The sequence below is a fragment of the Oncorhynchus gorbuscha genome, linkage group LG20, assembly GCF_021184085.1.
Source record: "Oncorhynchus gorbuscha isolate QuinsamMale2020 ecotype Even-year linkage group LG20, OgorEven_v1.0, whole genome shotgun sequence".
Lineage (NCBI taxonomy): Eukaryota > Metazoa > Chordata > Actinopteri > Salmoniformes > Salmonidae > Oncorhynchus > Oncorhynchus gorbuscha.
The window spans coordinates 11,863,894-11,886,728 of record NC_060192.1 but is presented as its reverse complement, the minus strand read 5'-3'; the positions used below and the strand labels follow the sequence as shown (position 1 = coordinate 11,886,728).

Genomic DNA, 22,835 nt, shown 5'->3' with positions numbered 1-22,835 from the left:
GTGTACATACACTACCGGTCAAAAGTTTTAGAACACCTACTCATTCAAGGGTTGTTCTTTATTTGTACAATTTTCTAGATTGTAAAATAATAGGGAAGTCCTCAAAACTATGAAATAACACATACAGAATCATGTTGTAACCAAAAAAAAGTGTTAAACAAATCAAAATACCCTTTGCCTTTGACAGCTTTGCACACTCTTGGCATTCTCTCAACCAGATTCATGATGTAGTCACCTGGAATGCATTTCAATTAACAGGTGTGCCTTCTTAAAAGTTCATTTGTGGAATTTCATTTCTTTTTAATGCGTTTGAGCCAATCAATTGTGTTGTGACAAGGTAGGGGTGGTATACAGAAGATAGCCCTATTTGGTAAAATACCAAGTCCATTTTATGGCAAGAACAGCTCAAATAAGCAAAGATAAACGACAGTCCATCATTATTTTAAGACATGAAGGTCAGTCAATACGGAACATTTCTTCAAGAGCAACCAGTCTCAGAAATTGCCGCCCAAATAAATGCTTCACAGAGTTCAAGAAACAGACATCTCAACATCAACTGTTTAGAGGAGACTGTGTGAATCAGGCCTTCGTGGTCAAATCGCTGCAAAGAAACCACTATTAAAGGACACCATTAAGAAGGAACAGACTTGTTTGGGCCAAGAAACACGAGCAATGGACATTAGACCGATGGAAATTTGTCCTTTGGCGTGGAGTTCAAATTGAAGATTTTTGGTTCCAACTGCCGTTTCTTTGTGAGACACTGTGTGGGTGAACGGATGATATCCACATGTGTATTTCCCACTGTTAAGCATGGAGGAAGTTTTATGGTGTGGGGGTGCTTTGCTGGTGACACTGATTTATTTAGAATTCAAGGCACACTTAAACAGCATGGCTACCACAGCATTCTGCACCGATATGCCATCCCATCTGGTTTGTGCGTAGTGGGACTATCATTTGTTTTTCTGTGTTGATTTGGTATGAGTCGAACTGCGGACTTAATGAAAAGCAGCCAACAAGTGCTCAGCATTTGTGGGAACTCCTTAACAACAGTTGGAAAAGCATTCCAGGTGAAGCTGGTTGAGAGAATACCAAGACAGTGCAAGTCTGTCATCAAGGCAAAGGGTGGATATTTGAAGATTACTACATGATTCCATGTGTGTTATTTCATAGTTTTGATGTCTTCACTATTATTCTACAATGTAGAAAATAGTAAAAATAAAGAAAAACCCTTTTGATCGGTAGTGTATATTTCCACACTATGAGATTTAAATAATACTGTGAAATTGTGAACATTAAGATAACGCCCATTCAGTGTAAGAGCTGTTTGAAAAGATGGCCTGATTTGGTGGGATGAAGTTTTGGCCTTCCATGGTGACATCACCATGTGGTAAATTATTTAGTAGACCAATAAGAAAGAGTTCCAAACCTCTCTGCCAATAACAGCACATTTTCAGTTTTCCACTACCCACTCAGACAGTCCTAGCAAAAATACTGCGAAATTCTTGTTTTTTATTTTCCTTGTTGACTTTTTTAAATTGAAAACAATCACATTAAGGTGCTTAATTGTTACCCCAAAAATAATTTAATTTTGAGATTTTAAAAAATGGCTGCATTGGCCCTTTAATTAAGCATTCGAAAGCAGCTGAGAATAAAACAGTAAGAAAGAATTAGAAAAGTAAGGTAATCTGCATTAGTTTCAAAATAAAACTGGATGTCTGCAAAGTCAGAGAAAAGCATGAGATTTGATGAAGACCCAAAGATGAGGTTACTGCTTTGCGGCGAGAGAGGGAGGGAGGGAAAGAGATTGATTCTCAAATGGGCATAATTCGTTAGTGTGCTGACCAGAGGAGTACGCTCCGTTACGCGATTACCTAGTTCGGCAGAGGATGCACAAGAGTATTCTCCAGGCAGCAAGTGCGGAAGTGTTTGTAAAATCCACCACATCCCCTTTGAATCAGCTGTTCTTTTCTCAAAGAAAAGCCTGCCAACATTTAAAAACCATATGCCACTTGTCCTTTTTTCTATAAAATGTCTTGCACATCCAGCTAAATTTGTTTTTAGCACTTTACACATTGATGGTGGGATTTGTTGTGTTTCCATGTTTCCTCTCCTTGCCTCCACTCCCTCGATGGAAAACAGGACGCGAGGAGTCGAGCAAAACCCAATTAGATTCTCCCAGAGGAAAAGAAGGGAAGCGGGCAAGAAGGTAAGAGAGAAACAATTCCAAGGCATTCATTAGCAGCACTAAGTAGTAAGCCCAGTGCGGTTGTGGGTAAGAGACCCCACGCAATCCTGTTGTACTCACTGTCTGAGGTCTTATCCTTATTCCCCAACATGGGCTCCGTCTCCATTATATCCATGGAGATTTTAATACTGGGGATATTGTCATTGTAGGGGTACTCAGAGGGCTGGAGGGAGAGACAATAACAACGGCTATATTTTTTTGCATATTGGCAACTAATTAACTGGGTCGTATTAATTTGGGCACATAGTAGCAAAAAATCATTTTGCAATGGAAAACCAAAACGTGTGTTTCTCATTGAACAAGTTCAGGTAGTCCTTACCGGTTTCATTGAGTTTTACTTTGTTTGGTAAATAATGACTACGACACATGCATTTACTGTAATGGTGTCTAAGTGGCGCTCGTCTTAAAACAAAGTAATTCATACTGTCATTCTTGCTGTGTTATTAACAATTTTAACAATGTAGTTTCTATACAAATACCTGGTCATTTCTGTACCGTAAGTCCGTGGAAAAGACAGTGCTCAGACAGACAGACCGTATTCATTTCAGAGATAGTGTTGGTCAAAGGGTGAACACAGGTGACAAAATTGAGGATTGGAGAAGGTGAGGGACGACAGGTCATGAGTTAAGGGTATCAGTGTTCTACAAAAAGTAACATAATAGTGCTACATGAGTACTATTACTACTTTTATCATCATCACGAGTTAGAACCTTTGGGAAAAACACATTAAATTAAACAAACTGTTTCGTTTCCAATAAAGCCTCAAAATAACGTACAAAATCGATTTCACTGTCGATGCTTCCTTTCTTCTGCTTCTTCTTCCTCTTCTCGTCCTCCTTCTTCTTCTTGTCTTTCTCTGGGATGACATCGTCCAGGTAGCTGAGGTCGTGCTGGGAGAAGATGTAGTCCATGGCCCTTCTGACCGCCACCAGCGCCAAGATCTGGAGAGACGGACACAGACACACATCAATGGAGATAGATAATGGTTCTACTATATACTGTGTTGGTGAGTATGTGTCTGGATTCATTGTACGGTATGTGTGTTTATGTCAGCTAGTAACGGATTCCACACTGAGTGGATGTGTCACAACCATATTTTACCCATCTGTATGTGTAGGAATGGTTTATTATTGGTTAATTGGTACATTTCATCTTGTAGGTGTACTTACTTGTCTGACTGTTGCACACATACCTGGGAGTGTGTGTGTCTGTGCGTGCATTTGTATGTGTGTGTGTGTTGCATGCGCATGGCTCACCATGACAGGGAAGATGATGGCAGCGACAGTGGACTTAAGGACCCAGAGGAGGGCGAGACAGAGAGCCTGTATGAAGGTAAACAGGTGGATGCGACGCTGGGGAACGTGGCGCAGGTAGATCAGGTCAGGCTGGTGCTTGGCAGGCATCAGGAGAAGCTGCAGGCGATCCATGAACTGATGGACAGACAGTCGCACAGAAGTAAGGCTAGGATACATGGGCTGGGGGTGCGACTGGCATCACAGACACTATTGTTGATGGACTAATATAACTAACAGGCACAGAGTTTCAGATTCCATTTTGACTCGGTGTTCTCTGACTGACATTTGTACAGTGTTAAGAACCAGATACATGGAAGCGACTTATGTACCAGGTTTGGGTCAGAGCCACTCACCTGGACTCCGTTGAGAGATGCCACGCCCATGTAGAGGAACACGCCATAGAGCACGGGCATAGGGATGAACTGGGGAGACAGAACAGGACTGGGTGAATGAGTCAACGGAAGTAGGGGCTGTTTTCCACAGAAATACAATCAAAAAACATATTCCTTCCTTTTTAAAAATTTCTAGGGCTGATATGAAAACGTCTTATCAAAAAAGAGGGTTAAAGTTAACCCTGTTTTCAATAACAACAGTGATAACTTTTGATTATATGTTGTTTCGTTCGCTCTCAAATAAATAAATAAATGTACTTTTTAGCCCTTTTTCTCCCTAATTGGTAGTTCCAGTCTTGTCCCATCGCTGCAACTCCCATACAGACTTGGGAGAGGCGAAGATCGAGAGCCATGCATCCTCCGAAACATGACCCTGCCAAGCTGCACTGCTCCTTGACACACTGCTCGCTTAAGCCCGGGAGCCAGCCGCACCAAAAAAAACACAGTACAGCTGGTGACCGAAGTCAGCGTGCATGCCCGCCACAAGGAGTTGCTAGAGCACAATGGGACAAGCACATCCTGGCCGGCCAAACCCTCCCCTAACCCGGACAACGCTGGGCCAATTGTGTCCCGCCACATGGGCAGCACACGGTCGCGAATGGCTGAGACACAGCCTGGGATCGAACCCGGGTCTGTAATGACACCTTAGACTGCTGCGCCACTCGGGAGGCCCCCACGTTAACCTTTTTTGCTGTCTTCAGCTCCTACTTATTTAGATGTTGTAGAACAAAACAAAACATTTAATTTATTCTGAATAGAAGGAGATCAATGTGTTTAGAGTAAGACCCCCCCTCCACACAAACACACTAAATGGCTCGGGGAGCTGAGGGATGTGAAGAGACTACAGTAGACTACCCTAGAAAAGACACCATCTCAGAGATGGAGGTGTAACTACTCTAAACGGCCCACAAGGGGGAGGACCATTCCCACTCACAGCACTGTAAAGTCATTTATGATGGTCAGATTAACGAGAGAACAGGTAACCGGAGAAGTCATAGTCACTGAGCTGCAACCTGACCCTATAAGCCCCGATGATGAACATGCTTATTTCACATCAACTCAACTAGGCCCCTCACTAATTGGATGACCACAATAATTCACATTATTTACAATTGGAATGAGTGATGGGATTTCCCACTAAAAGGGGAGGACAGTAATCCAGTAAATTGAGAATAGAAAAGATAGATTTAAAACAGGTAGAACAGGCTCAGCTAGTGGCAGGATTGTGGGTTTGATTCCAGCTAAGGCCACTCATATGAAAAGTGTTTGCTAAATGGCATATATTATTGTAGATTTAAAGGGAATAAATTTAGAGAATGGACAGGTACAGAGCCGGTAGATTTAAAGGGAATTGGGGAATTAACACGTGTATGAAGCGCTACCTTGAGGATGGGAGCCATGAAGACAGACAGTCCAGTCAGAACAAAGACAATGACACCGGTCACTCTCTGCTCCCTGCGGTAAGAAGGGACAGTTCATCCCACATCACATCATACAAACACACACTGCACAGACACCACATCAACCACAGTCAATTTTCAAACTATTCTGTCCAAACTATTGACCACTGTTCTGATGTGACAATCAAATTAACTTCATCATGTTCACGTACTGCTACGAGATTGTAAAATGTATTATATTCAAACAAAAATGTGACTGTGTGGGAATGGCGACAAAGTGAAACTCAAGTCCATTGTACTGTAGGCTACATGTAAAGGAGCCAGGAGTCTTTCTGCTCTGATAGCTCTCTTCGCTTCACTGACTCTTTCTCCATTCCTCCCTTCTCACCTCCCTCCCTCCCCTCCCTGCTCACCCACCTGACACCCAGGAACTTTGGCTGCTCCCCAGGAGCCGAGCACTGGGTCTCCATCTTCAGAGAGTCGATGTGGGCGATGGAGATGACAGTGGCAGCCACGTACCAGGGCAGGCCCATGAAGGAACACACAATGAGTAGTACTGCTACCCAGAACAGGTCCAAGTGGTAGCCTGCCCCTTTCTGTGTGGAGGAGGAAAGAGAGAAGAGAAGGAAATGGAGAGGTGTGTGTCAGTAACCACTAACCACAAGGAATCAAATGAGTTGCCATGGACTTAACATCCAATGCAAAGTGGAGCTGCCCCTCTGTTTTTTCCAGTTCATTATCCTTATCTTAAGATACACTACATCACCAAAAGTATGTGGATACACCTTCAAGTTAGTGGTTTCGGTTATTTCAGTCACACCCGTTGCTGACAGGTGTATAAAATTGAGCACACAGCTATGCAATCTACATAGACAAACATTGCCAGTAGAATGGCCCATAGTGAAGAGCTCAGTGAATTTTAATGTGGCACCGTCATAGGATGCCACCTTTCCTACAAGTCAGTTCATCAAATTTCTGCCCTGCTCGAGCTGCCCCGGTCAACTGTAAGTGCTGTTATTGTGAAGTGGAAACATCTAGGAACAATAAGTGCTGAAGAAAATTGTCTGTCCTCGGTTGCAACACTTACTACCGAGTTCCAAACTGCCTCTGGAAGCAACGACAGCACAAGAACTGTTTGTCGGGAGCTTCATGAAATGGGTTTCCATGGCCGAGCAGCCTAAGATCAAGCCTAAGATCACCATGCGCAATGCCAAGTGTCGGCTGGAGTGGTGTAAAGCTCGCTGCCCTTGGACTCTGGAGCAGTGGAAACACGTTCTCTGGAGTGATGAATCCCACTTCACCATCTTGTCATGTTTTGTCATATATTGTCTTGTCCTTGTGCTTTCCCTTCTGTTCGTTTCCCCCTGCTGGTCTTATTAGGTTCGTTCCCTCTTTCTATCCCTCTCTCTCCCCCTCCCTCTCTCTCTTCTCTCTATCGTTCCGTTCCTGCTCCCAGCTGTTCCTCATTCTCCTAACTCACTCATTTACTCTTTTCACACCTGTCCCCTATTTTGCCCTCTGATTAGAGCCCCTATTTCTCCCCTTGTTTTCCGCTTCTGTCCTTGTCGGATCCTTGTATGATGTTCGCTGTTCTGTGTCCTGGTCTCGCCCTGTCGTGTTTTGTCTTCTTCAGATGCTGCGTGTGAGCAGGTGTCTTAGTCTGCTACGGTCGGTGCCTTCCCTAAGCAACCTGCAGTCTATGGTCGAGTCTCCAGTCAGTCCTCGCTACTACGAGTGGATTTAAGTTTTTCCTGTTTTGTTTTCTCCTTGTTATTTCCAGGATTATTACTTTTGTCTTTTACTGGAATAAAGACTCTGTTTTCGTTAAGTCGCTTTTGGGTCCTCATTCATCAGCATAACACATCTGGCAGTCCGATGGATGAATCTGGGTTTGGCAGATGCCAGGAGAACACTACCTGCCCGAATGCATAGTGCCAACTGTAAAGTTTGGTACAAGAGGAATAATTGTCTGGGACTGTTTTTCACAGTTCGGACTAGGCCTCTTAGTTCCAGTGAAGGGAAATCTTAACGCTACAGCATACAATATCATTCAAGATGATTCTGTGCTTCCAACTTTGTGGCAACAGTTTGGAGAAGGCCCTTTGCTGTTTCAGCATGACAATTCCCCGTCACAAAGCAAGGTCCATACAGAAATGTTTTGTCAAGATCGGTGTGGAATAACTTGACTTGCCTGCACAGACCCTGACCTCAAACCCATCGAACACCTTTGGGAGGAATTGGAACGCCGACTGCGAGCCAGACTTAGTGGTTTCGGTTATTTCAGTCACACCCGTTGCTGACAGGTGTATAAAATGGAGCACACAGCTATGCAATCTACATTGCTATTTCTTCTCATTTGCAATTTCTATTTTTATTGTTTATTTTGTACTTTAGAGTTACCTTGTTTTGGTGTATGAATGTATTTTGGTATATTTTTCAGTTGTCTGCTACATAAGCAAAAGAAGGTTCAAAAGTATGTTCGGATGTTCATAACACAAAACACTCAGATAAACCTAGCAAAAGCAAAGACTGCAAACAAATCCCTTTGAATAGGCTATGCTTTAAGCATACAAGGAAACCTGCTCGAAATGTTCAGTGTCCAAAAAGTATGGAGTGTATTAGAAATTAAATCGCAACTCAACATCAGTGCCCGACCTCGCTAATTATCTTGTGGTTGAATGGTAGCAAGTCCCCAACGTCTAGTGGAAAGCCTTCCCAGAGGAGTGGAAGCTGTTTTAGCAGCAAAGAGGGGACCAAATCCATATTAATGATCATGATTATGGAATGAGATGTTCGACGAGCAGGTGTCCACATACATGTGGTGTATTTGTGTGTATAAGTCATTATCTTATATATTCTCTTTACCCCTCTGACCGAGTGCCCCTTCATCCCTCCACTTCTACCCCTCCGCCCCTCTCTCCCTTGCGCCCTCCATCCCCTCCGCTCCTCACCTTGAGTTTGTGCTCCTTTCTGTTGACGATGACAGCGGTGATCTGCTGGTCCATGAACACCAGGATGGTGACCAGGAGAGCAGGGAGGGCTGCAGCCAGATACACCCACCACGGGTTCCCTCCAAACGGGGGCACGAACCAGCCACGGTTGGGGCTGGTGGGCTGGGGACCAGGAGCAGAGAGACACAGCCAGTCAGATAAATATTGTAGGCCAGGGTTGATTTAAAAAGACACAGGACAACAGACTCTCTCACACTTCATCCTTACCAAGCTAACATGGTCATGGTTTCAGGGTGTTCTTAGAAATGTCATTTTGTTGTTAGGAGTGTGTCATGACTCAATGTAAAATGTGATATGGTTGCCCTGACATTATATGAAACATTTCCTCTCATGGAAACAAAATGTCCTTATTCTGCTGTACTTTGAGTTAGAGTCTAAAAGTCCTGGAGAGGTACATCATTACACGACAAAGAAAACACTCTGAAATGAGTCTGCAGCCGCACAAAGCTGTGTCTGTACCTGCAACTATAAGGACCTCAGTGTTCTCCCCATGTCCTATAATCACCTTGTATTTCATGCACGCACCCTCCCCACACTCCCTCTTACCCTTCCTCACCCAACCTCACATTTCCCCTCTTCCTCCACATCACCCTTGCCCCATTCAAACTCACCCCTCCCCAACCCCCACGCTCGATACTTCACCCTTCCTCACCCCCACCATTTGGCCCCAGTGAGGTAAGGTAAACTGAGGTAAGCTAATAATCTTAGTGACTGGCTCTGTATCAGAGTTTCAGGTTCTATCTGCTCTCCCTCCTTGGCAGTAGTACACAACCAGGTAATGATTATACAAGACTTTAAGACAAGGATTACAAAGACTATGTCTGCCAAAGAAAATACAGCATTGTTCAGGCGGAGATCTGATTGATACACCTGTCCCTGATAGAGTAACTCTAGAAAATGATATTGTTTCAATATATAAATCAAAATCTAGACCAGAGTGTACTTACATACACCTTTGCTTATACTTGAATATAAAGCATCATTACTAAAATGAATGCACTATAAAAAACAAGAACAGGGGATATTGTGGACCATATACAAAGCCCACGTTTCTGCACAAGGCCTCTCTCAACACCACAGACATCCGCCCTGGTACTAACCTTGAATTCAGTTGGCACGATGAGCTTGGGTGTGTCCACTCCGACCAAGGCATCCACACCACAGAAGATGACAATAGCCAGGATGATGGCAAAATCACTGATCAGTTTCCTCACCTGCGGGTACAATAGGGAGGCACAAGAGTTTTGCAAGGCTTTTGGCTGAGACAATACAGTAAGACCTACCATTTTTCGTCACACAAAAATATGTTCACGAGGGTGGAGCAGAATTTTTCCAACTAAGCCATTATGACCAATGTAGTTTCACTGAGTGCAGTTATTTAGCCAAAGCTTTATTGGGGGGGGGGGGTGGTTACAATAAGGCTAACCAAAATATTCCAATTATCTCAGATTTCACATTCATCTTACTGTAGATATTGTATATTTAGATTGCTGTTACTGTATTGCTCCATATACTTGAGCCATGTTTCCAAACATTCAACTTACTGTAAATAGGCTACTGGACTCATGTTGTGAACAGTATGTAATGGAGGTGCCCCACCCACCCTTCTCTCCCTCCAATCCCTCCCTCCTTCCCAGAGTGCGATAAATTAGTGGAAATGTTAACGTCTACAGCAGTGCTTGACTTGGTCTATAATAAGTGCCGTTACTCACTTTGGGTGCCGGTTCTGTTTATATTTAGGTGCAGGAACTGCACAAAACTTTGGAGCTAATATTTTATGAGGTGCAGGAACTCAAGCAGTAGAAAATGAGTGGTGCAGTGGGGTGGCAGGGTAGCCTAGTGGTTAGAGCATTGGACTAGTAACCGGATGGTACAAATCTGTCGTTCTGCCCCTGAACAGGCAGTTAACCCACTGTTCCTAGGCCGTCATTGAAAATAAGAATTTGTTCTTCACTGACTTGCATAGTAAAATAAATAAAAACTCAGTACTGCTGAGCTCCTGCTCAAGTCAAGCACTGATCTACAGTCCTACCTAGGGTTCGAGCCAGCAATGCAGGACAATGAGACAGATAAAACAGTTGACAGAGAGAGTATTGAGGAGCAGGGTAAAGTGAGCCTACCTCTGGGCCTAATTTATTTTTTTAAGTGCTGATCTAGGATCAGCCCCCTCCCCCCGCTCTTAATCCTTATGAGCTGCCTATATAAACACTCCAACTAAGGCCCCAGAGTTTAGAGAGGACTCTTGGCTGGCTTAACACACACTACTAATGTAATGACTGTGTGTGAATGAGGACAAGAGAATGGGGCCCTCCTCCACTGGGAAATACAGAGATGAGTACTGCCCATACTGTATACCAGGCAGCTCATCCACTGGTGTTTTGTTTATATTTAAGGATACAGATACACTGAAGAGTAAGCGTAGTGTTAGTGTATGCCCACACTAACACACCGACTTACACTTTAGTACATCCCATTCCTTACAGCACAGCACCTTGCACAGTGTCAGTGGTCGACATTTGACCTCCCTGCTAAGACTCTCATTGACATCTGAGCCTATAGACTAACCTGAGAATGTCACAGCAAGGATGGGGGAGCAAGGGGGTTTATAGTGATTTGCTGTACATCATGACAACAGTGTGTGAAGGGAGCTGGAGCGGAGCGGGCCCAATTTGACTGGAGCGAGGAGCGAGATTCCCAAAGGCTGGAGCGTCTGCCTTCTTGCCCACCCCAATTTTGCTCCAGTAGAGCTCAACTTAAGAACTATTGTGTAATCTGAAAAAAAACATATCCCAAAAGCATGGTGGTGTACTTACTACGTGCACATGCTAAAAGAAAGGAACCAGGTGGGTAGCTAACTAAGTGTGTCGTTGTAGCAAAGTATTTATAAACTAAAAATCAGATCTCTTAGTCTCTAAGTTATCGATACAATAATATTTGGCTCAATATGCCTGGCATATTCCCACTTTCAAGAAGCTTTCCGTTTTGATTGGGTTATTTTGCCTAAAAACCTTTGGGCCTACGTATAGAAAAATGTTTTAAAAAACAACTCTGCAAGTGCGGATAGGATATTCTCTGCTGCTGGCCTGCTCTCCAGGCACCATCGCATGAGCCTGAAGCCACAGACTCTAGCCAAACTCGTGTTTCTAAAAATGAATTCAAAGGAACTGTAGATTGAGCCTAAAAAGGAATCTTTCATTGAATTTGTATTTAAATCTCAGTAAGTCACAGCCATTATGCGCAATTTATAGATTTATAGACAACAAAATGTTGTTTAAATGCAGAGGCTTTATGTCCCTACCAGCCTAGAGTCGCACTCGCAAATGCTTCACAATGTATTTCTTTGTAGGCCATAGCCTTGAAATAATATAAATAATATAGCCTAAATAATACAATCTCATTCCTTATTGGGCTCCATGTCTGGCTCCTGACCTATTTCGAGTGTTTATATGTTGTTTAATAATGTAACCTATTTGAAATGATGAGCACTTCTTACATTCAACTTTTCATGTTTATTAAAAAATATGGTTTGGTTTCAATATTTCAAAACCAAAACGGTAGATTCAGGTAGTTTACAAAAATTGATGGGTGTTGATTAACTTGTGATTTTAAAGAATGGAGCGAATTCGGCGCAGCCTTTATTTCTTGTGAGAGCTGAGCGGTTTATAGGCAGAGAGGTTGGAACAGATGTGGAGCACTGGAGTGGTGCGCCTGCACGGCTCCATGAGTGATGAGCAGGATTTCCGACTGCTCACATACTCTGATCATGACACATCGTTATGTACTCGAACCTGGAAGAACAGAAGCTCAGTGGATGCTAACTGGGTCAAAAGGGTCAGGGCTGTCGGGGGTTTGATTTGTTCATCTGACGACACCGAAGATTTCACCACTGAACCCAGACATGGATCATGGAAATTTGCCAAGAATACATAGAAGGTAATGAAATCCTAGGAAAGTCATACAGTAGATATATAGGCCTAACTATCATGACTGCTGTAGAATCAATTCTATCTGTAAATATATAGAAAGTAACCTGATTGTATTGCCACTACCTGTTCACACCTCGTCCCTGTAATATACAATGTTTTGACGTTTCAATTACATTCGCCCCTTTCCCTTTCTTAAAAATCAACCAAACTGATCCTAAAACATGATTGGCCGGTGGGGCAGTGAAACGAAGACCCTGAAACATGATTGGCCGACTGGGCTGTCACAACTTTGATCCTGAAATGTGATTGGCCGTCAGGGATGTCAGTCACTCACAGTGGTGGGGAAGAAGCGGCTGAACTTGAACTTCTTGAGACACATGGAGCAAGTGTAGGTCCCCAGGAAAAGGATGAATGACATCAGAGTGACGTCGGGGACGAAGCCGCAGGCTGGACCAATCAGCTCACCACCATACTTCACACACTGTTCCTTATCGAGAGACGCCCACGTGGCATTTACCGGCTACGGGAGAAAAACAGACACACACACAGACAAAACCATTACATCATGAGTCATGACTAAAGGATTAACTGAATACGTACGTACATGCATAATCTACTAAATCCCAGGAAAAACATTTCACGACATAAGTGAAAGAAAGACCTTTACTGTTGATTTAATTGAAATCAGTTAATGACAGCATTGTCCATCAACAATTCACTGCATTGTTGATGGATAACACTGTCATAACCTAATTAACCCACACCAGCTCAGACACATTCCTGTCTGAGACACACTCAGGAATATAGACTTCCTTCAGACCTCCGTGACTTAATATGATATGGCTGTCAGAGAAGAAACACTCAAGTGGCTGCTGCTTACCAGATCAGTATCATTTATCCAGGAAGAGACATCGCTATAGATACCAGTCATATTTCCTGGATGGAAACAAACCACAACAAAAACAACGACAGTGAGGTCTCCACAAAACCACTTTACGAGGTACTTGTCAAACTATTACATGCATTTTCCTTTGAGTTTTAAGCACTAGCCTTTTGTCTGAATTGTCAAAAGAGAGAGATGATGGTTGACAGGCTCAGGCATATGCTGTGCTACTTAACTCCGAGCCCCTGAGGAACATATCTCCCACCAACCATATACAGTAGTGCTGAGCGATTAGTTTTTTTGAGGTCGGTTCAGTTTCGGTTCGAATATAAAAAAGAATCACGTTTTTTCTTGATTTTTTTGTTATTAAATGCATTAGGTGTGTTGAATCCTCTAACAATACAGAATAAATGTCCCATGACTGTAGTGACTGACCATTACTGCTTATCACTTATTAACCATAATTTATTCACATTACTTTAATAGAACATATTATATTTTTGTGTATATTACATTTGTTTTATTTTATGACTTTATTATTTAATTCAAAGTCATCATCTCATCTCTATAGAACTGCTGCCTATGCTGTCTGACAAAAGTACTATTTTAATAGTTCTTCAAAGTAAATAAGGCATACTTTTATGACTACTGAATACCAACTATCACTTAGATCATGTATTTTCAGTTGGAGATACTTTGCGAAGCAATTACTCTCTATCCCTCTCGATCGTGTGTCTTCTGTCTCTTTTCTCCCTCTCTGTATCTGCTCCACACAGACCGAACAAGTAGGCTCACAATGGATTATGGTATTTGTAGTTAATTAACACGTTTTCTGCACTAAACTATGTTGAATATTGGCCTGTTGGAAACTATAATTCCCTCCTACATCGTACAGTTCGGGCTGATTTATCTTTAGAGAAACTGCGCACTGAGCTCACAGAAAAAAAATAACTAAATGGGATTCAAATAATTGAACCAATTTTGGTCAATTAGTTGTTTAAAAAAATGAAAAATAACAGACATTTTGGTTAATCGCTCAGCACTACAACCATAGAAATCTGCCAAGTCACTCACTAAACAGGACCTGGTAAAACTGTTGAGCAAGTACACAGTGATATCTCTTAAGTAAATACATACTTGTACCATATAATTATAACCAGTTTAAATATTGTGAAAAAATGTTTTCTGAGCTATAGGGATGTCAATGGTACGTGAGATCACCGGCTCAAAGCTAGAGCAACACTGGCCAAACCACAAAAGGGATTATATATATATAAATGGGTCAAACCCTCTTCGGTACACCCTCGTTGTCACCTGGATCATCATCATTAGCACTTTCTGATCTGATTGGTTTAAACCACACAACAGCCAATGAGCTGTGAGCACAGTGCTGATCAGCATACCGTCGTCCGGTAGGGGCATGCAGCGGCAGTCGTACGTTGTGACGTAGTTAGGGTCGTAATCAGCATTGATGGGGTTGTAGTGGGCCAGCTTCAGCATCTTCTTGAAGGCATCATAGATGAAGATGAAGGAGATGAGGGATGAAAAGCCCTCCTCTGTGAAGCGCGTGAAGTACTGGACCAGGAAGCTGGCGTCTGTTGCAACCAGCACCAGGCAAAAGAAAGCTGACCATAGGCCGATCCACAGCCGGAATTCCAGGTAGTCAAAGTCATTGTCTCTGGAGGGAGAGAGAGAGTGATGGTACAACCATGGTTAGTTAATGTAAGAGTAGGCCAATCTACGACCAGAACTCCAGGTAGTCAAAGTCAATGTCTCTGTAGAGGGACAGGTGGGAGAGATGGTAGCATATTAATATATGAACCTTTATCTAAAAAGGAAGTCCCTTCTAAGTCACTTGGTCATTCCTATCCCAAATCGATGCTTGCACAGCATGTACAGTATGTGTGTTTTGTGTGTATCAGAGACAGTCATAAAGATGGACAGAGGCTGTAAGGCCTGCAAACAACACCACCCAGGAGTCAGTGAACCCAGTCGTGAAAACAGTGGAAGGGCATGGCGGCTTCAACTCAGACCCGAGCCGTGGAAACATGGTGCCGTCAGCTCAGCTTTGATAGTCTCCATTCACGTTATGACATTGAATGAATGTGAATTATTCATAACGGAACATAACCACTCCAGTGTTCTCTGTAATGTAATGCTAGAAGATGGCCTTCTCTCTGGCATGGCAAGGAGGAGGGAAAAAGAGAGAAAGAGGAGAAGAGAATTCTGGTCTGGTCTGGCCCGTGTGGGAGCAGGTCTAGACCGGGGTCACATGACCCCATTTAGTGGAGGAAATAGGAAGTAGCGAGCAGGACGCAGCGGGAAATGAAAGGACAATCGGCCTGGCAACGGGACCGCAGGCAGTTTGTTTGTTATTGAATAAATCGAAGGACTATTTGTTCCAGAGAATCAGATAGATACAAAAACTTGAGCCCAAAACAATGTGGCCAACCTCTGACTGGAGATGAATTGCATATTGTTTATGTCTATCGTGAGTATTATTTGTATTTTAGTTGTACTTGTTTTATAATGAAGGATACACAGAACCTGTGTAAATAGAAAAGCAATATGCAGCTTTTGCCAGAAGGAGAACTAAACACATTCCCATGGTGAATTAGATTGGGGTTTGGGTTTTTAGTGGGCACCACAGTACCCTTGAGCCAGGACCACATACCACTGGTAATCCTCACAACAACAGTCCAACTCTGAAAACAAATACTGGAGCAAAGACAGACATCCCTAGGGCCATTATTGTTGCTAATTTGTTTTACTTCTATTGAATTCTCTCAGACATATTTCCCCAGTCATAGGAGGTCATTTAAATATGAGAGAGAGAAACAAACGACTGGTGGTGGGTAAGTTGCCAACTTACTTACTGAGGTAAAATATGAGTTGAATTCATTAGTTCCCAGTCTAGTGGATTTGTTTGTGGCAGAGTTACTATATCTTAATTACTTTAATGATTGACAGCTTTTTGGGGTTATTTTTGTTCTCTGCAATGTAGTCAGTATAGTACCCCCTCTTGGCTCCCACAATCTTCTGAGCCTCATTCCTGAGCCCTTTATATAAAAGGAAGGCATTGTTCCTTCATTCAATGGCTTCAAGGATTTCATGATTAAACGAAGGGTTGGCTCTCTGCTTTACTTTAACTTGCCTAATGGGAGCCACAGCGTTAACAACCTGGAGGAACCTACTCTTGAAAGCCTCCCCGACGGAGTATCAATATCTGTGGTTCTCATAATGCAAGAAAAATAGAGGGTGACACTTACTTGCTGAAGTTGAAGAGGAGCCTTTCAAACACCAGTACAGGACCAGTGCTGCTGAGGATGGTGAGAGGCTGGCCAGCCAGCAGACAGAATATGGCCCCTGTCACTGCCGTGCCCAGGAAACTTTCCAACACACCCTTGAGGACAGGAGAGAGGGACACAGAGGGTCTGGTGAGTCAAAGAAACACACAAACAGACAGAGATAGAAAAAAAGAGGCAGATGGAGACGTTTGTCCCAAATCCAGAGAAAGATTAGTCTCTGGGTGGAGTTAGTTAAAGGTCCTAGGTCAAGAACACAGAGTAAACAGCGAGAGTGGCAAAATCCAAACCACTGTTAGATATGTTTAAACCGAGTGGGACTGGACAGGAGAGTGATTGGTAGAGGGCCGAAGGCAGGGTTTGGTTCTAAACTACTGTTCTCGTACCCTACCAAAAAAACAAGAGAGCAAAGCTCTGGTCACACTTGGCTTGCCTGGTTACCCATCAGCATCGCTCCGGCCAAAAGCCACTCTCACTGTTTCTTCTCTACAATGAGTCTAGATTTGCTTCCTCCCTGACAACTTCTCAAATGTGAACACATTCAAAACGTTCCGATTGGCTCAACCCATTTGGTTTCTGGGACCAGATCCGGCCTACACAGATCCTGAATCATGTAATTGGGATATCAGCCCAAACAACTTCTAGGATAGGAGGTTCAGACTGACGCATGGAGAGATCGATAGAGCAGCTAAATTAAATTCAGGATGAGCTGTATAGGGCCATAAGCAAGCAAGATAATGCACATCCAGAGGTGGCGCTGATTTTAATGCAGGGAAAAGTCTAACCTCATTTTTACCAGCATGTCACCTGTGTAACAATAAGGGAAAACAACTCTGGATCACCTTAACTCCAAACAAAGAAACACATACAAAGCTCTCCCTCGTCCTCCATTTGGCAAATCTGACCATAATTCTATCCTCCTGATTCCTGCTGACAAGCAAAAACTCAAACGGGAAGTACCAGTTACATGCTCAATAGGGTAGTTGTCCAATGAAGCTTCAGGACTGTTTTGCTAGCACGGACTGGAATATGTTCTGAGATTCATCCGATAACATTTACCACATCAGTCACCAGCTTCATTAATTAGTGCATCGACAATGTCGTCCCCACAGTGACAGTACATACATATCCAAACCAGAAGCCATGGATTACAGGCAAACATCGACACGGAGTTAAAGGCTAGAGCTGCAGCTTTCAAGGAGCGGGACACTAATCTAGATGCTTATAAGAAATCCCGGGATGATCTCCGACATGCCATCAAAGAGTCAAAATGTCAATACAGGACTAAGATCGAATTCTACTTTGCCGGAGGTAACACTCCAATGTGGCATGGCTTGCAAACTATCACAGATTATAAAGGGAAACCCAGCCGTGAGCTGCCCAGTGACACGAGCCTACCAGATGAGCTAAATTCCTTCTACTTTGAGGCAAGAAACACTGAACCATACATGAGCACACCAGCTGTTCTGGACGACTGTATGATCTCGCTCTCCGCAACGAATGTAAGTAAGAACTTTAAACAGGTTCAAATTCACAAGGCTGTGGGGTCAGACAAATTACCAGGACGCATACTCAGAGCAGGCAAGTGTTTTCACTGACATTTTCAACCTCTCCCTGACCCAGTCTATAATGCCTACATGTATCAAGCAGACCCCCATAGTCCTTGTGTCCAAGAACGCCAAGGTAATCTGTAGCCATGAAATGCTTTGAAAGGCTGGTCATGGCTCACATCAACACCATTATTGCACTCCACACTGCCCTCTCCGACCTGGACAAGAGGAACACCTACATGAAAATGCTGCTCATTTACTGTAGCTCAGCATTCAACACCATACAGTGCATTCAGAAAGTATTCACATTCCTTGACTGATTCCACATTTAGCTGTGTTTCAGCCTGGATTCAAAATTGATAAAATAGTTGTTATTTTTCTCAAGCATCTACACACAATACCCATATTGACAAAGTTAAAGCATGTTTTAGATTTTTTTTAGCTAGTTTATTGGAAATGAAAAACAGAACTATTTTACTTTGTAAAAGCACCTTTGGCAGTGATTACAGCTGTGGTATTTCTGGGTCTCTAAGAGCTTTCCACACCTGAATTGTGTAACATTTATCCAATATATTTTTTTCAATTTTTCAAGCTCTGTCAAATTGGTTGTTGGTCATTGCTAGACAACCATTTTCAGGTCTTGGCATAGATTTTCAAGTAGATTTAAGTCAAAACTGTAACACGTCCACTCAGGAACTTTCACTGTCTTCTTGGTAAGCAACTCCAGTGCAGATGTGGCCTTGTGTCTTAGGTTATTGTCCAGCTGAAAGGTGAATTCAAGCCTCCCAGTCTCCCAGGGGAATGCTATTTGAACCAGGTTTTTCTGAAGGATTTTTCCTGTGCTTAGCTCCATTCCTTTTCTTTTTTTTATTGTGAAAAACTCCCCAGTCCTTGACGATTACGAGAATACCCATAACATGATGCAGCCACCACTATGCTTGAAAATATGACGAGTGGGACTCAGTAATGTATTGTATTGTATTTAGGACAAAAAGTTAATTGCTTTGCCACATTTTTTGCAGTATTACTTTAGTGACTTGTTGCAAACAAGATGCATGTTTGGAATATTGTTATTCTTTACTGGCTTTCAAATTTTCACTCTGCCAATTAGGTTAGTTTTGCAGAATAACCACACTTTTGATGATCCATCCATCCATATTATGCGACTTGTTAAGCACATTTTTACTCCTGAACTCATTTAGGTTTGCAATAACAAATACTTTTTGACACAAAACATTTCAGCTTTTCCTTTTTAATTAATTTGTAAACATTGCTTAAAATATAATTCCACTTTGACATTATGGGGTACTGTGTGTAGGCCAGTGACAAAAAAAATCTCAATGTAATAAATGTTTAATTCAGCTGTAACACAACAAAATGTGGAAGAAGATCAGGGGTGTGAATAGTTTCTGAAGGCACTGTAGTCCCCTCCAAGCTCATCACTAAGCTCAGGACCCTGAGACTGAACACCTCCCTCCACATCTGAATCCTGGACTTCCTGACGGGCTGCCCCCAGATGTTGAGGGTAGGCAATAACACATCCGCCACGCTAACCCCCAGGACGGGGGCCCCTCAGGGTTGCATACTTAGTTCCCTCCTGTACTCTATGTTCACCTACGACTGCATGGCCGCATGATTCAACACCATCATTAAGTTTGCTGATGGCACGACGGTGGTTGGCCTGATAACCAACGACAATGAAACAACTTATAATTGCCTACTGCGATGACAATTGAGCTGATTGTGGACTACAGGAAAAGGAGAGCCGAGCACATCTCCATCTGCATCAAAGGGGCTGTAGTGGAATGGGTTGAGTTTCAAGTTCCTCTGTGACCACATCACTAAGGATTTATCATTGTCCACACACACACCAACACTGTTGTGAAGAAGGCGAAACAATGCCTCTTCCCCTCAGGATGCTGAAAAGATTTGGCATGGGCCCTCAGACCCTCAAAAAGTTCAACAGCTACACCAATGAGAGCATCTTGACTAGCTGCATCAACTCCTGGCATGACAACTGCTTGGCATGCGACCGCAAGACACTACAGAGGGTAGTGTGTACAGCCCAGTACATCACTAGTGCAGAGTTCCCTTGCAATCCAGGACCTCTGTACCATGCAGTGTCAGAGGAAGGCCCTACAAATTGTCAAATACTCCAGCCATCCAAATCATAGACTGTTACCACTCTCTGCTACCACACGGAAAGCGGTACCAATGCACCAAGTTTGGAACCAACAGGACCCTGAACATCTACCTCCAAGCCATGGGACTGCTAAATAGTTAGTTAAATAGGTAACCAACAGTTACCTGGAATATCTGCATTGACCCTTTTTGCACTAACTCTTTTGACTCATCACATAAGAGACAATACTGTGCAGCTGTATTCATCGACCTGGCCAAGGCTTTCGACTCTGTCAATCACCACATTCTTATCGGCAGACTCGACAGCCTTGGTTTCTCAAACTGACTGCCTCGCCTGGCTCACCAACTACTTCTCAGATAGAGTTCAGTGTGTCAAATCAGAAGGCCTGTTGTCCGGACCTCTGGCAGTCTCTATAAGAGGGTGCCACAGGGTTCCATTCTCAGGCAGACTCTCTTCTCTGTATACATCAATGATTTCGCTCTTGCTATTGGTGATTCTCTAATCCACCTCTACGCAGACGGCACCATTCTGTATACTTCTGGCCCTTCTTTAGACACTGTGTTAACTAACCTCCAGACGAGCTTCAATGCCATACAACTCTCCTTCTATGGCCTCCAACTGCTCTTAAATGCTAGTAAAACTAAATGCATGCTCTTCAACCGATCGCTGCCCACACCTGCCCGCCCGTCCAGCATCACTACTCTGGACGGTTTTGACTTAGAATATGTGGGCAACTACAAATACCTAGGTGTCTGGTTAGACTGTAAATTCTACTTCCAGACTCACATTAAGCATCTGCAATCCAAAATGAAATCTAGAATCGTCTTCCTATTTCGCAAAAAAGCGTCCTTCACTCATGCTGCCAAACATACCCTTGTAAAACTGACTATCCTACTGATCTTCGACTTCGGCAATGTCATTTATAAAATAGCCTCCAACACTCTACTCAACAAATTGGATGCAGTCTATCACAGTGCCATCTGTTTTGTCACCAAAGCCCCATATCCTACCCACCTCTGTGACCTGTATGCTCTCGTTGGCTGGCCCTCGCTTCATATTCGGCGGAAAACCCACTGGCTCTGGGTCATCTATAAGTCTTTGCTAGGTAAAGCCTCGCCTTATCTCAGCTCACTGGTCACCATAGCAGCACCCACCCCTAGAATGCTCTCCAGCAGGTATATTTCACTGGACACCCCCAAAGCCAATTCCTCAGTTGGCCGCCTTTTCTTCCAGTTCTCTGCTGCCAATGACTGGAACTAACTGCAAAAATCACTGAAGCTGGGGACTCATATCTTACTCACTAACTTTAAGCACCAGCTGTCAGAGCAGCTCACAGATCACTGCACCTGTAAATAGCCCATCCAACTACCTCATCCCCATACTGTTATTTACTTTATTTTGCTCCTTTGCAGCCCAGTATCTCTACTTGCACATTCATCTTCTGCACATCTATCACTCCAGTATTTAAATTGCTATATTGTAATTATTTCACCACTAGGGCCTATTTATTGCCTTACCTCCGTTATCCTACCTCATTTGCACACTGTGTATAGACTTTTTCTATTATATTATTGACTGTAATGTTGTTTATTCCATGTGTAACTCTGTGTTGTTGTATGTGTCGAACTGCTTTTCTTTATCTTGGCCAGGTCACAGTTGTAAATGAGAACTTGTCATGTTTGTCATTAATTATCATGTCTTGTCCCTGTGCTCCCCATTCTATTCGTTTCCCTCTGCTGGTCTTATTAGGTTCTTTCCCTCTTTCTAACTCTCTCGCTCTCTCTTCTCTCTATCGTTCCGTTCCTGCTCCCAGCTGTTCCTATTCCCCTAATCATCATTTAGTCTTCCCACACCTGTTCCCGATCCTTTCCCTGATTAGAGTCCCTATTTCTTCCTTTGTGTTCCGTTCCTGTCCTGTCGGTTCCTTGTTTAGAATTCGCCGTGCTGTGATTGTGTATCGCCCTGTCCTGTCGTGTTTTTGCCTTCATCAGATGCTGCGTGTGAGCAGGTGTCTCTGTCAGCTACGGCCTGCGCCTACCCGGCGACCTGCAGTCTGTGGCCGCTTCTCCTGTTATTCCCTCTACAGACTAGAGGATTTCTGTTATTCCCTGTTTGGACATTTCCTGTTAAGGATTCAGGATTTGTCGTTTTCTGTTTGGACTTGAATAAACTCTGTTTCTGTTAAGTCGCTTTTGGGTCCTCTTTCACCTGCATGACAGAAGGAACCGACCAAGGAATGGACCCAGCGACTTCAGACGCTCGTTACACTGCCGTCAAGATCCAAGGAGCCATGCTCGGCAGACACGAGCAGGAATTGTCTGCTGCTCGCCATGCCGTGGAGAACCTGCCGCTCAGGTTTCCGACCTCTCTGGACAGTTCCAGAGCGTCTCGTGCCACCTGTTACTTCCTGGCCTGCCGAGCCTCCAGAACCTAGGGTTAATAACCCACCTTGCTACTCCGGGCAGCCCACTGAGTGCCGCTCCTTTCTCACGCAGTGTGAGATTGTGTTCTCTCTCCAACCCAACACATACTCTAGAGAGAGAGCTCGGGTTGCTTACGTCATTTCACTCCTTACTGGCCGGGCTCGAGAATGGGGCACAGCTATCTGGGAGGCAAGGGCTGATTGCTCTAACAAGTTCCAGAACTTTAAAGAGGAGATGATTCGGGTTTTTGACCGTTCAGTTT

The 22,835-nt window shown here is 43.5% G+C and overlaps 1 protein-coding gene across 7 annotated transcripts in view; it reads right to left on the bottom strand.

The window, feature by feature from the left end:
- Window positions 1-22,835, bottom strand: part of LOC124006786 (electrogenic sodium bicarbonate cotransporter 1-like) — an 81,839-nt gene that overhangs the window by 3,156 nt on the left and 55,848 nt on the right. For 4 of the 7 annotated variants that reach the window (XM_046316938.1, XM_046316934.1, XM_046316939.1 and 1 more), the window contains 11 exons: window positions 16,422-16,555; window positions 14,556-14,830; window positions 13,150-13,205; window positions 12,604-12,789; window positions 9,444-9,557; window positions 8,284-8,445; window positions 5,750-5,928; window positions 5,315-5,387; window positions 3,894-3,962; window positions 3,502-3,675; window positions 3,022-3,186 (listed from right to left, as the gene is read on the bottom strand). In XM_046316938.1, coding sequence (XP_046172894.1) covers window positions 3,022-3,186; window positions 3,502-3,675; window positions 3,894-3,962; window positions 5,315-5,387; window positions 5,750-5,928; window positions 8,284-8,445; window positions 9,444-9,557; window positions 12,604-12,789; window positions 13,150-13,205; window positions 14,556-14,830; window positions 16,422-16,555 — 1,587 coding nt within the window. Of the gene's footprint in view, window positions 1-2,305; window positions 2,409-3,021; window positions 3,187-3,501; window positions 3,676-3,893; window positions 3,963-5,314; window positions 5,388-5,749; window positions 5,929-8,283; window positions 8,446-9,443; window positions 9,558-12,603; window positions 12,790-13,149; window positions 13,206-14,555; window positions 14,831-16,421; window positions 16,556-22,835 lie in introns of all 7 variants that reach the window. The other 3 variants (XM_046316937.1, XM_046316936.1, XM_046316941.1) reach the window with 1 other exon arrangement.